At 40.6% G+C, this 12,709-nt stretch overlaps 1 protein-coding gene across 2 annotated transcripts in view; it reads left to right on the top strand.

Moving 5' to 3' along the window:
• rcn3 (reticulocalbin 3, EF-hand calcium binding domain) overlaps positions 1–12,709 on the top strand; it is a 37,719-nt gene that overhangs the window by 21,283 nt on the left and 3,727 nt on the right. Inside the window, exons 7-8 of one of the 2 annotated variants that reach the window (XM_061973800.1) lie at positions 75–182; positions 4,548–5,299. In XM_061973800.1, the coding sequence (XP_061829784.1) occupies positions 75–182; positions 4,548–4,655 (216 nt within the window). In that variant the 3' untranslated portion in view covers positions 4,656–5,299. Of the gene's footprint in view, positions 1–74; positions 183–4,547; positions 5,300–12,709 lie in introns of those variants that run through there. The other variant, XM_061973801.1, reaches the window with a different exon arrangement.

The raw sequence follows: 12,709 nt of genomic DNA, 5'->3' as shown, positions 1-12,709 counted from the left end.
TTCGTGTAGTGGTTCATTAGTGCAATGGCCTGTTCACAATGGCTTCCCATGTAACATAGCCATGTGTCACACAGGATGGTCACATGGACTCCAGTGAAGTGGCCCACTGGATTTTGCCAGGAGAAGTGGACCACGCTGACAACGAAGCCAAACACCTGATCCACGAGACGGACAACAACCAGGTAACCATGACGCTGCTCGGGCCCCGAATAGTAAACATGTCAACACACATTTTGTTGGCCTTTTATTGTCTTTATTTGGATTTAGAAGAACTGAAACTAGCTCGCTAGCGGGAAAATGACTCAAGTCTCGAAGTACCGTATTTTTCGGACTATAAGTTTTTTTCATAGTTTGGCCGGGGGGTGCGACTTATACTCAGGAGCGACTTATGTGTGAAATTATTAACACATTAGCGTAAAATATCAAATATTATTATTTAGCTCATTCACGTAAGAGACTAGACGTATAAGATTTCATGGGATTTAGCGATTAGGAGTGACAGATTGTTTGGTAAACGTATAGCATGTTCTATATGTTATAGTTATTTGAATGACTCTTACCATAATATGTTACGTTAACATACCAGTTGGTTATTTATGCCTCATATAACGTACACTTATTCAGCCTGTTGTTCACTAATCTTTATTTATTTTAAATTGCCTTTCAAATGTCTATTCTTGGTGTTGGCTTTTTTTAAATAAATTTCCCCCAAAAATGCGACTTATACTCCAGTGCGACTTTTATATGTTTTTTTCCTTCTTTATTATGCATTTTCGGCCGGTGCGACTTATACTCTGAAAAATACGGTAGTTGGTATATTAAAGGGACTGTTTGTTTCCATTAAGCTTTATATCCCGCCGTCTTTCGGCGTTGAACACGTAAACTACACCCCACGTAACACACACACATTACTTTGTATTGTTGTCAGCTAGTAATATAGTTTCAATGTTTATTTATATAGCCCTAAATCACAAGTGTCTCAAAGGGCTGCACAAGCCACAACGACATCCTCGGTACAGAGCCCACATAAGGGCAAGGAAAAACTCAGTCATTTTCAAAGTTTAGCTACGAACGTTAGCTATCATTGAATATATATATATATATTTTTTTTTTTTTTTTTTTTTTTAAAGTATTTATTTCAAACCTGCACAATACAACAACTCACTTTTTATTTTTTTATTTTTGTACATTTATGCAAGGCTTGAAAAGGGGTTGGATGAAGCAATTGCTTATAATATCCCAACCCCTCTCACTCACTCCACATTTAACATAAACAATATAATACAAGAACAATACTATACAAACAAAAACAAGAAAAACTCCTATACACTAACAATACAATAGTACCACTGTTACTATGGAACAAGACAAGACAAAACAAAAAACGCACGCACGCACGCACGCACGCACGCACGCACGCACGCACGCACGCACGCACGCACGCACGCACGCACGCACGCACGCACGCACGCACGCACGCACGCACGCACGCACGCACGCACACGCACACACACACACACACACACACACACACACACACACACACACACACTTTTGAATGATAACTGCAAATTGTTAGTTTAACTTTAACTTGGACTGCTTTTGTGCGATTTTTTATTTCAATAAATGTATTTATCATTCAATATATTTAATGTATTTTCCGGATTATAAGGCGCACCCACTAAATTTTTTAGCCGCACAAGACTTTAAGCCGTAGATATACATTATACCGGTAAATTGTGAAATTGGTTATTTATATAAAAAATGGTGTAAATGTTTATTTACATACATTAATTGTTACCAAACAGTGTCTGTAACACGGCTGATCAAACAAAACAGGAACGTTTTTAACGTCTTTATATATTCTTTATGAGATTAAGAAGATTTTATCCTTTTTTAATAAGGATCAAGATATTTATCAGGATTCTTCTTCCTTGCACTTTGTGAACACTTTGGGTTTGAACAGTTTCTTAAAGTGGATCATTTTAGTACATGGTTTGATTCCTTTGCTTAATCCATTCCATAATTTAGCCATTGGTGAAGAAAAATCCACATATAAACCGCACCTTTGTATAAGCCGCAGGGTTCAAAGTGTAGGAAAAAAGTAGCAGCTTATAGTCCGGAAAGTAGAGTAGTAATTGTGAAAATTATAGACATTTCAAAAATATTAGTTCTCTTTAACCTAACCTAAGATTGTATTTTTTGGTAGAAAAAGGTACCTTTGAGCAATTTGCAAACAGCTCCTTTTAAGACACTAAATGATCACTAAAATGTACTTAGGTATAGGAAGTAAACATTCAAGTACATTTTTTAAGCTATTTTTCTTTATAGATGTCCAAAAAAATACATAATAAACATAAAAAGTGCTCAAAAAGTGCTTTCAGTTAGCGTAAATCAACTTCTCTTAAGTATTTTGCTGTTGTCCTTAAATAATGTGTGATGCTAGAAAAAAACAGCAAGCCAGGCTGTGATTGGTGGAGGTTCCCATTTTAAAGTTAAAGTTAAAGTTAAAGTACCAATGATTGTCACACACACACTAGGTGTGGCGAAATTATTCTCTGCATTTGACCCATCACCCTTGATCACCCCCTGGGAGGTGAGGGGAGCAGTGGGCAGCAGCGGTGGCCGCGCCCGGGAATCATTTTGTGGTGATTTAACCCCCAATTGCAACCCTTGATGCTGAGTGCCAAGCAGGGAGGTAATGGGTCCCATTTTTATAGTCTTTGGTATGACTCGGCCGGGGTTTGAACTCACAACCTACCGATCTCAGGGCGGACACTCTAACCACTAGGCCACTGAGTAGGTTTTGCATGAAGAGGCCCATGTAAAATGAATGACAGGGCGCGTCTGATTAAATTTTACCACAAACTTATTCTTAGACCCTTCCTGCTCCGTCACTAATTAGAATATAACGGCAAATTTCCGCAGGTGTTCACAAAGCCCCCCCACGAGTCACTGTTTGTGCTAGGCAAGTAAGCAGAAAAAGTGGGTTTGATACCGGTCGATCACGTGGCCAGGAATATATATAGGCCAATTTTAATATAAATATTCTAAATTAATGTTTTTAAATTGTGTAAAATGTGTTATTTTGCATGAAAAAAAAATTGAATGAATTGGTTTTAGTACATGCATCAAATTAAATTCGAGTTTGGTTTTAAAAGATTATTAAAACAAACATTTTACATGAATAAAGTGTGAAAATATATGAAAGAAAATTATGTTCAGAGCCCCAACTTAGCCAACCAATTGACGTACATTGACTGCAGAAACCAAACGAAAAGTCACGAGTCGCGATGACGCTTGTTGGAAATGTATGAGAGGGAAATCATCTTTTGAAAATATTGCAAAGTCAAACGCGGCACTAAAAGAAATCGTATTAAGAAAGTCGTAATCGAGCATTTAGAATTTAGTATTACAAGACAAGAAGAGTGCGGCTTTTTAAAAGAAATGCAAGTCTGAACGTACATCAATACTTAAAAATGCACGTTTCACAATAAAATGCATCAGAAGTAGGGATATCCGATATTCCAATATTGTCCAACTGTTTAATTACCGATACCGATATCAACCTATATATGCAGTCGTGGAATTAACACATTATTATGCCTAATTTGGACAACCAGGTATGGTGAAGATAAGGTACTTTTTAAATTTTTTTATAAAATAAGATAAATAAATTAAAAACATTTTCTTGAATAAAAAATAAAGTAAAACAATATAAAAACAGTTACATAGAAACTAGTAATTAATGAAAATGAGTAAAATTAACTGTTAAAGGTTAGTACTATTAGTGGACCAGCAGCACGCACAATCATGTGTGCTTACGGACTGTATCCCTTGCAGACTGTATTGATATATAATGTAGGAACCAGAATATTAATAACAGAAAGAAACAACCCTTTTGTGGAGGGAGGATTGTTGGGTTGGTGCACTAATTGTAAGTGTATCTTGTGTTTTTTATGTTGATTTAATTTAAAAAAAAAAAAAAAAAAATTTTTTTTTTTAAACGATACCGATGATAAAAAACCAATACCGATAATTTCCGATATTACATTTTCACGCATTTATCGGCATCTCTACTCAGAAGACATGACTAAACATTATAATAATAGGATAGGCGTTATATATCCCACAATGGGGAAATTAATTGATTGTAGTGCAGATAGAAAAAGTCCACAAAAAATAAGGTAAAAATACATGAAAATAAAAGGTAAATATCAAAAAACACAAAATACATTAAAATAGCAAAGTTTTCACGGATGCCAATACTACATACAGCTACAAAGTAAAACAATGAAAAACTAAAAAGTCAGCTATAATAATACATATAGTGCACAAATAGTGCAGATCAATACAATAACCAGATAGATGGATCAACAGATGCAGCAAAATGTGAATTATTAAACATGATGGGATTAATTCTCTGTAATTGTGATGTAATTCATCCTTAATTACTCTTCTCTCTCTTACTCTTCTCTTGCCTTTCATGTCTAATTTCCCCGCATCTCCCCCTGTCAATCAAACCAATGCGGCGAATGGATGGTCAGGACGAGAAGATGAGCAAGAAGGAAATCCTGGCCAACTGGAACATGTTTGTGGGCAGCCAGGCCACCAATTACGGAGAGGATTTAACTAAGAGACACGACGAACTCTGATGAGCCGTTGTGTTCCAGGAGGAGCTCATCTGACGTTTGCTCACGGGGGTTGGGGGGAGGGGGGTTTGGGTAGGACAGGTCGCCAATTTGGACTCTGATCCAGAGTACGAACTTGTAATCTTGTTCACACTTGCTCATGCTCAGTTACTGTTCAACACACTGTCACATACCGTGTATGTGGATACAGGTGACGCACTCCCACTTTTCATACTAAAACATTTCAATTTGATATTCTCAGGACTTGGATTGTATCGCAGCCGCAGTGTTCAGGCCTATCTAGTCTTTGAGCATGAAACTGACGTCTTCCAAGGCAACCTGAACAGTCCAGTTGTGACCGATCCAATGCCCTGACAATACAATAACCTGGCTGAATGACAATCTTCACAATTTGATGGTACAGTAGTGTGTTTTGAGTTTGAGCTTTAAAAAGTGGTTACTGAAAACCGTCGTGGTGTAACACTCCAACAACCACTTTCACGTTTGTTTATGACATCGTATGTAAGAAACAAAGGCAAGATAGTAGCAGTTTTTGGATACAAAGAACGTACGACTGCGCCCAGTGAGGAGTGAGGTGTGTCGGAAACGTTGGCTACTAAAATATGTTACCAACAAAATAACTGTTACAAATAAAATATTTTACAACATGTGGTGATTTTATCTTTTCATACTAGTCACAGTCGTACTTGCCAACCCTCCCGATTTTACCGGGAGACTCCTGAATTTCAGTTCCCCTCCCGAAAATCTCCCGGGGCAACCATTCTCCTGAATTTCTCCCGATTTCCACCCGAACAACAATATTGAGGGCGTGCCTTTAAGGCACTGCCTTTAGCGTCCTCTACAACCTGTCGTCACGTCCGCTTTTCCTCCATATAAACAGCGTGCCGGACCAGTTACATAATACAGGTAAAAGCCAGTAAATTAGAATATTTTGAAAAACTTGATTTATTTCAGTAATTGCATTCAAAAGGTGTAACTTGTACATTATATTTATTCATTGCACACAGACTGATGCATTCAAATGTTTATTTCATTTCATTTTGATGATTTGAAGTGGCAACAAATGAAAATCCAAAATTCCATGTGTCACAAAATTAGAATATTACTTAAGGCTAATACAAAAAAGGGATTTTTAGAAATGTTGGCCAACTGAAAAGTATGAAAATGAAAAATATGAGCATGTACAATACTCAATACTTGGTTGGAGCTCCTTTTGCCTCAATTACTGCGTTAATGCGGCGTGGCATGGAGTCGATGAGTTTCTGGCACTGCTCAGGTGTTATGAGAGCCCAGGTTGCTCTGATAGTGGCCTTCAACTCTTCTGCGTTTTTGGGTCTGGCATTCTGCATCTTCCTTATCACAATACCCCACAGATTTTCTATGGGGCTAAGGTCAGGGGAGTTGGCGGGCCAATTTAGAACAGAAATACCATGGTCCGTAAACCAGGCACGGGTAGATTTTGCGCTGTGTGCAGGCGCCAAGTCCTGTTGGAACTTGAAATCTCCATCTCCATAGAGCAGGTCAGCAGCAGGAAGCATGAAGTGCTCTAAAACTTGCTGGTAGACGGCTGCGTTGACCCTGGATCTCAGGAAACAGAGTGGACCGACACCAGCAGATGACATGGCACCCCAAACCATCACTGATGGTGGAAACTTTACACTAGACTTCAGGCAACGTGGATCCTGTGCCTCTCCTGTCTTCCTCCAGACTCTGGGACCTCGATTTCCAAAGGAAATGCAAAATTTGCATGGTTGGGTGATGGTTTGGGGTGCCATGTCATCTGCTGGTGTCGGTCCACTCTGTTTCCTGAGATCCAGGGTCAACGCAGCCGTCTACCAGCAAGTTTTAGAGCACTTCATGCTTCCTGCTGCTGACCTGCTCTATGGAGATGGAGATTTCAAGTTCCAACAGGACTTGGCGCCTGCACACAGCGCAAAATCTACCCGTGCCTGGTTTACGGACCATGGTATTTCTGTTTTAAATTAGCCCGCCAACTCCCCTGACCTTAGCCCCATAGAAAATCTGTGGGGTATTGTGAAAAGGAAGATGCAGAATGCCAGACCCAAAAACGCAGAAGAGTTGAAGGCCACTATCAGAGCAACCTGGGCTCTCATAACACCTGAGCAGTGCCAGAAACTCATCGACTCCATGCCACGCCGCATTAACGCAGTAATTGAGGCAAAAGGAGCTCCAACCAAGTATTGAGTATTGTACATGCTCATATTTTTCATTTTCATACTTTTCAGTTGGCCAACATTTCTAAAAATCCCTTTTTTGTATTAGCCTTACACAATATTCTAATTTTGTGACACACGGAATTTTGGATTTTCATTTGTTGCCACTTCAAATCATCAAAATGAAATGAAATAAACATTTGAATGCATCAGTCTGTGTGCAATGAATAAATATAATGTACAAGTTACACCTTTTGAATGCAATTACTGAAATAAATCAAGTTTTTCAAAATATTCTAATTTACTGGCTTTTACCTGTATATGCGACTGGAAATAAAAGCGGTGTAATATTTTTATTCACAATGATGCCTCTTGTATATTTGTTCTACTATCTTCTGGGTCAGTGTCATTCCAAATCAAGAATTAACTTGCTGGTTGAAAACAACTTACTTTAAATTTGTATGAATGGAATTGACCATTTGTATAATTAGAGATGGCCGATAATATCGGATTGCCGATATAATCGGCCGATAAATGCTTTAAAATGTAATATCGGAAATTATCGGTATCGGTTTCAAAAAGTAAAATGTATGACTTTTTAAAATGCCGCTGTACGGAGTGGTAAACGGATGTAGGGAGAAGTACAGAGCGCCAATAAACCTTAAATTTTGATTTCTATTTACTGTTTTAATTGGTTTTACCCTTTAAAATAGTTTTTAATCATATTTATTTTATATTGGTTTTATATGTATTTATTTTTTGTTTTTATTCAGTCATTGGTGGAGCTAAGGATAATATTTGGAAACATTTTTGTTGTTTAAATGTGCTATATAAATAAAGTGGATTGGATTGGATTGGAAAAAGGCACTGCCTTGGCGTGCCGGCCCAATCATATAATATACAGGTCACACTGAGGGTGGCCGTATAAACAACTTTAACACGGTTACAAATATGCGCCACACTGTGAACCCACACCAAACAAGATAGACAAACACATTTCGGGAGAACATCCGCACCGTAACACAACAGAACAAATACCCAGAACCCCCTGCAGCACTAACTCTTCCGGGACGCTACAATATACACCCCCATCTCCCGAATTCGGAGGTCTCAAGGTTGGCAAGTATGGTCACGGTTACTAACTCGTTACTATTACTAACTCAAGGAAATAGCTTGGTTTTTTTTACTGTACCGTAGTTGGAAAGTAATTGTGTCAGTACACTTGAATAAGTACACTGAGTCCTAAATGAACCCAGTATTTATGACCCTCTTCTGTTTGTTTCTCTTCTTTCCGCTGCTCTTCTGCTATGTAGCCAAGATGGCTACATAACAGCATTATTGAACAATAATAAGGCATAGAAAATAACGTCCTGGATCGAGACGGTGATGTGGCTCATCCTACATGTTCCGAGACCAGGCAAGGTCAACAAAGCGCTACAAGAGATCTCAAGGGCATCCATCCAATGTGCACTACCACTGTACAAAATCACCTGAGCCTAAAACTAGTCCTAATAGTCCATTGGCCCAGGCATATATCGGTACCATCAGAGGAAACCTAACTTTAAGGCTACTAAGTTATTGGTAGGGACTATATGATTATTTAAAGTTAAAAAAGTTTAAGTACCACTGATAGTCACATACACACTTGGTGTGGTGAAATTACTCTCTGCTTTTGACCCATCCCCTTGTTCCACACCCTGGGAGGTGAGGGGAGCAGTGAGCAGCAGCGGTGGCCGCGCTCGGGAATCATTTTGGTGATTTAACCCCCAATTCCAACCCTTGATGCTGAGTGCCAAGCAGGTAGGTAATGGGTCCCATTTTTATAGTCTTTGGTATGACTCGGCCGGGGTTTGAACTCACGACCTACTGATCTCAGGGCGGACACTCTAACCACATTTAGTGAATGAAGTGTACTTTTGTAGTAATTTCCTCACAATTACTCAGATATGGTAAATCTAGGGAGCAGTAGAGAATATGGAGTGATTTTTGGTCCAGAACATGTTTGGCTTTATTAATTTATTTTCATAATGAAATGTTTCTTGCTACCTTATATTTTTTTTTAAGTGAGATTTTCAGTTAACTTTATCTACCTATTATTACACCTAAAACCTAAAATGTATTTTATTCTTTCAAAGTTATTTCTATTTGAGTTTGGACTTTCTCTTTTGCTGTTACCAAATATCATTTTAGTTTTACTGAAACTCAAGGATAGTCTGTTTTTGTCAAACCATTTCTTCTAATAATAATAATAATAATGGATTAGATTTTATATCGCGCTTTTCTATTATTAGATACTCAAAGCGCTCACAGAGAAGTGGGAACCTATCATTCATTCACACCTGGTGGTGGTAAGCTACATTTGTAGCCATAGCTGCCCTGGGGTAGACTGACGGAAGCGAGGCTGCCAGTTTGCGCCTCCGGCCCCTTCGACCACCACCTATCATTCATTCATCATTCATTCACCAGTATGAGCGGTGAAGTGTCCTGCCCAAGGACACAACGGCAGCGATTTGGATGTCAAGAAGCGGGGAGCGAACCTGCAACCCTCAGGTTTCTGGCACGGCCGCTCTACCCACTACGCCATACCGCCCATGTTCTTCTGTTATTTGTATCAACTTCTATGTGTTTTCTCCTGAACAAAACCGAATAAAACTAAGTGTTTTGGAACTTTACAATTATACGTAGAGATTGAACAATTTTGAACCCAGTATTGATCCCTGGGGTATGCCACAAGATATATTTACAGTTCTAAATGTGTGTTCGACTCGCTCCACGTATTGCTTCCTAAAGGCCTACTGAAATGCGATTTTCTTATTTAAACGGGGATAGCAGGTCCATTCTATGTGTCATACTTGATCATTTCGCGATATTGCCATATTTTTGCTGAAAGGATTTAGTAGAGAACATCGACTTTTGGTCGCTGATAAAAAAGCCTTGCCTGTACCGGAAGTAGCAGACGAGTAGCGTGATGTCACAGGTTGTGGAGCTCCTCACATCTGCACATTGTTTACAATCATGGCCACCAGCAGCGAGAGCGATTCGGACCGAGAAAGCGACGATTTCCCCATCAATTTGAGCGAGGATGAAAGATTTGTGGATGAGGAAAGTGAGAGTGAAGGACTAGAGGACAGTGGGAGCGATTCAGATAGGGAAGATGCTGTGAGAGGCGGGTGGGACCTGATATTCAGCTGGGAATGACTAAAACAGTAAATAAACACAAGACATATATATACTCCAATAGCCACAACACAACCAGGCGTATATTTAATATGCCACAAATTAATCCCGCATAACAAACACCTCCCCCCTCCCGTCCATATAACCCGCCAATACAACTGCACAACACACTCAATCCCACAGCCCAAAGTACCGTTCACCTCCCCAAAGTTCATACAGCACATATATTTCCCCAAAGTTCCCAAAGTTACGTACGTGACATGCACATAGCGGCACGCACGTACGGGCAAGCGATCGAATGTTTGGAAGCGTACTCACGGTACCGTGTCTGCGTATCCAACTCAAAGTCCTCCTGGTAAGAGTCTCTGTTGTCCCAGTTCTCCACAGGCCAATGGTAAAGATTGACTGTCATCTATCGGGAATGTAAACAATGAAACACCGGCCGTGTTTGTGTTGCTGAAGTCGGCTGCAATACACCGCTTCCCACCTACAGCTTTCTTCTTTGCTGTCTCCATTGTTCATTGAACAAATTGCAAAATATTCACCAACACAGATGTCCAGAATACTGTGGAATTTTGCGATGGAACAGACGACTTAATAGCTGGCCACCATGCTGTCTCAAAATGTCCTCTACAATCCGCGACGTCACGCGCTGACGTCATCATACCGAGACGTTTTCAGCAGGATATGTCGCGCGAAATTTAAAATTGCACTTTAGTAAATTAACCCGGCCGTATTGGCATGTGTTGCAATGTTAAGATTTCATCATTGATATAGAAACTATCAGACTGCGTGGTCGGTAGAAGTGGGTTTCAGTAGGCCTTTAAGAAGCTTACCCAGTTTAAAACCAGCCCTCTGATGCCATACCGTTCTAACTTGTTTATTAAATCGCTAATTGAGATGTTATGGTTAGTATTCCAGCCAACTTGTTCATCCAGGTTCTGAAAGAGTATTTGCAGAGGTAAGGAGGAGGTACTAGATTCTGAGAGGAAGAGAATATATGAAAACGTCACCACAAGGGGCATGGAATACCAGATGGCCGCACTACCCCCTGCACGTCTCTGTCAAGCCACCCTTCTAGTGTACTGGGGTGACGACTTCAGCCCCAACAACATCAAAGTGGGCCGACAAACAAAGAGTGCATGACAACAAGCTGTGGGCATCTTCACTTACTGGAGAGCATCAACACTGACGTCTTTCTAATGGGACTGCGCCGCTTCATCACTTCCTGTGACTCAGTGGCCTAGTGGTTAGAGTGTCCGCCCTGAGATCGGTAGGTTGTGAGTTCAAACCCCGGCCGAGTCATACCAAAGACTATAAAAAAATGGGACCCATTACCTCCCTGCTTGGCACTCAGCATCAAGGGTTGGAATTGGGGGTTAAATCACCAAAATGATTCCCGGGCGCGGCCACCGCTGCTGCCCACTGCTCCCCTCACCTCCCAGGGGGTGATCAAGGGTGATGGGTCAAATGCAGAGAATAATCTCGCCACACCTAGTGTGTGTGTGACAATCATTGGTACTTTAACTTTTTAACTTTTGACAGGCCAGTCGAGATTCTGGCTGACAGAGGAACTAATTTTCGAGAAGGCGCTGCTGAGCTGCAGGCAAACCTTCTGACCTTGAAGGCTACTCTTCAAGAACAACTGGCAGGACCAAAGATAGAGTTTTGCTTCGACTCTCCGTGGTCCCCACATTTCGGAGGAGCATGGGGTCTAGAAATTAAGCCAATCAAGCCAGCTCTTCCAAGTGGTACTGCAGGATCAGACAGTGTCAGAACCTGTACTGCAGACCGTGCTACTTGGAGTGGAAGGGATACTAAATGCAAAGCCCCTTGGGTACATTTCCTCAGATCCTGCTGATCCAGACCTGGTCACAGACCATCTATGCATCCAGTGATCGACTGAGCAGAGGGTGATGGCAACACAGCCAGGTCCTGACTGACCTTTTTTGCTACAACTTCTTCCGGACCTACAGAAGTGGCTCAGGTGGTATAAGGACACGGACAATCCAAAAAGTGGACAAGTGGTGATGTTGGTTGATCGGCAACTCCCCAGGTCGCAGTGGCCAATCGGCAGACTAGTCAAGAAATGTCTTGGTGGAGTCAGGGCAGCTGAAGTGAAAGTCAAGGGACAGATTTACCCGGTCGTACGGCCTGTGCGGCTGCCGGCATAGGAAGATGAGAAATACACAAACTGAGGATAAACTTTCCTTTAAAATTAAAATTTACAGCAAAATTTGGAGGCGGTCGGGTAGGAAAGTTTTTTTTTTACCTTGTTCTGCAATGGTTTATGTTGTTAGGTTTTCTGTGTCCTTTTTTGGACACAGCGTGTGACGACACATTTTTCTGTTCATCACATTCTCTGCTTAGTATTGAATGGTGATTGTGACTAGCAATGTGTACCTTCCTGAAAAAAATACCACCTATACACAAATATTTTTCCAAACTTCAATAAATAATCTGTGCCTTAAAAGGGAACTGCACTTTTTTGGAATTTAACCTACAATGTTTTTTTCCCCGCTTTCTAACATATAAAAATTGTCTCGTTGTAGGTGGCTAGCAATGCAGCCAACTGGAGCATTCAATTCTACCACTAAATCACTTTAAAAATGCATACCTGCCAACTTTTGAAATCAGAAAAACCTAGTAGCCAGGGTCCAGGGGCCGCAGGCCCCGGTAGGTCCAGGACAAAGTCCTGGTGTGGGG

This window comes from Nerophis lumbriciformis, linkage group LG22 (genome assembly GCF_033978685.3).
Source record: "Nerophis lumbriciformis linkage group LG22, RoL_Nlum_v2.1, whole genome shotgun sequence".
In the NCBI taxonomy this organism is placed as follows: Eukaryota; Metazoa; Chordata; class Actinopteri; order Syngnathiformes; family Syngnathidae; genus Nerophis; species Nerophis lumbriciformis.
This window is presented reverse-complemented; position numbering and strand designations above follow the sequence as displayed.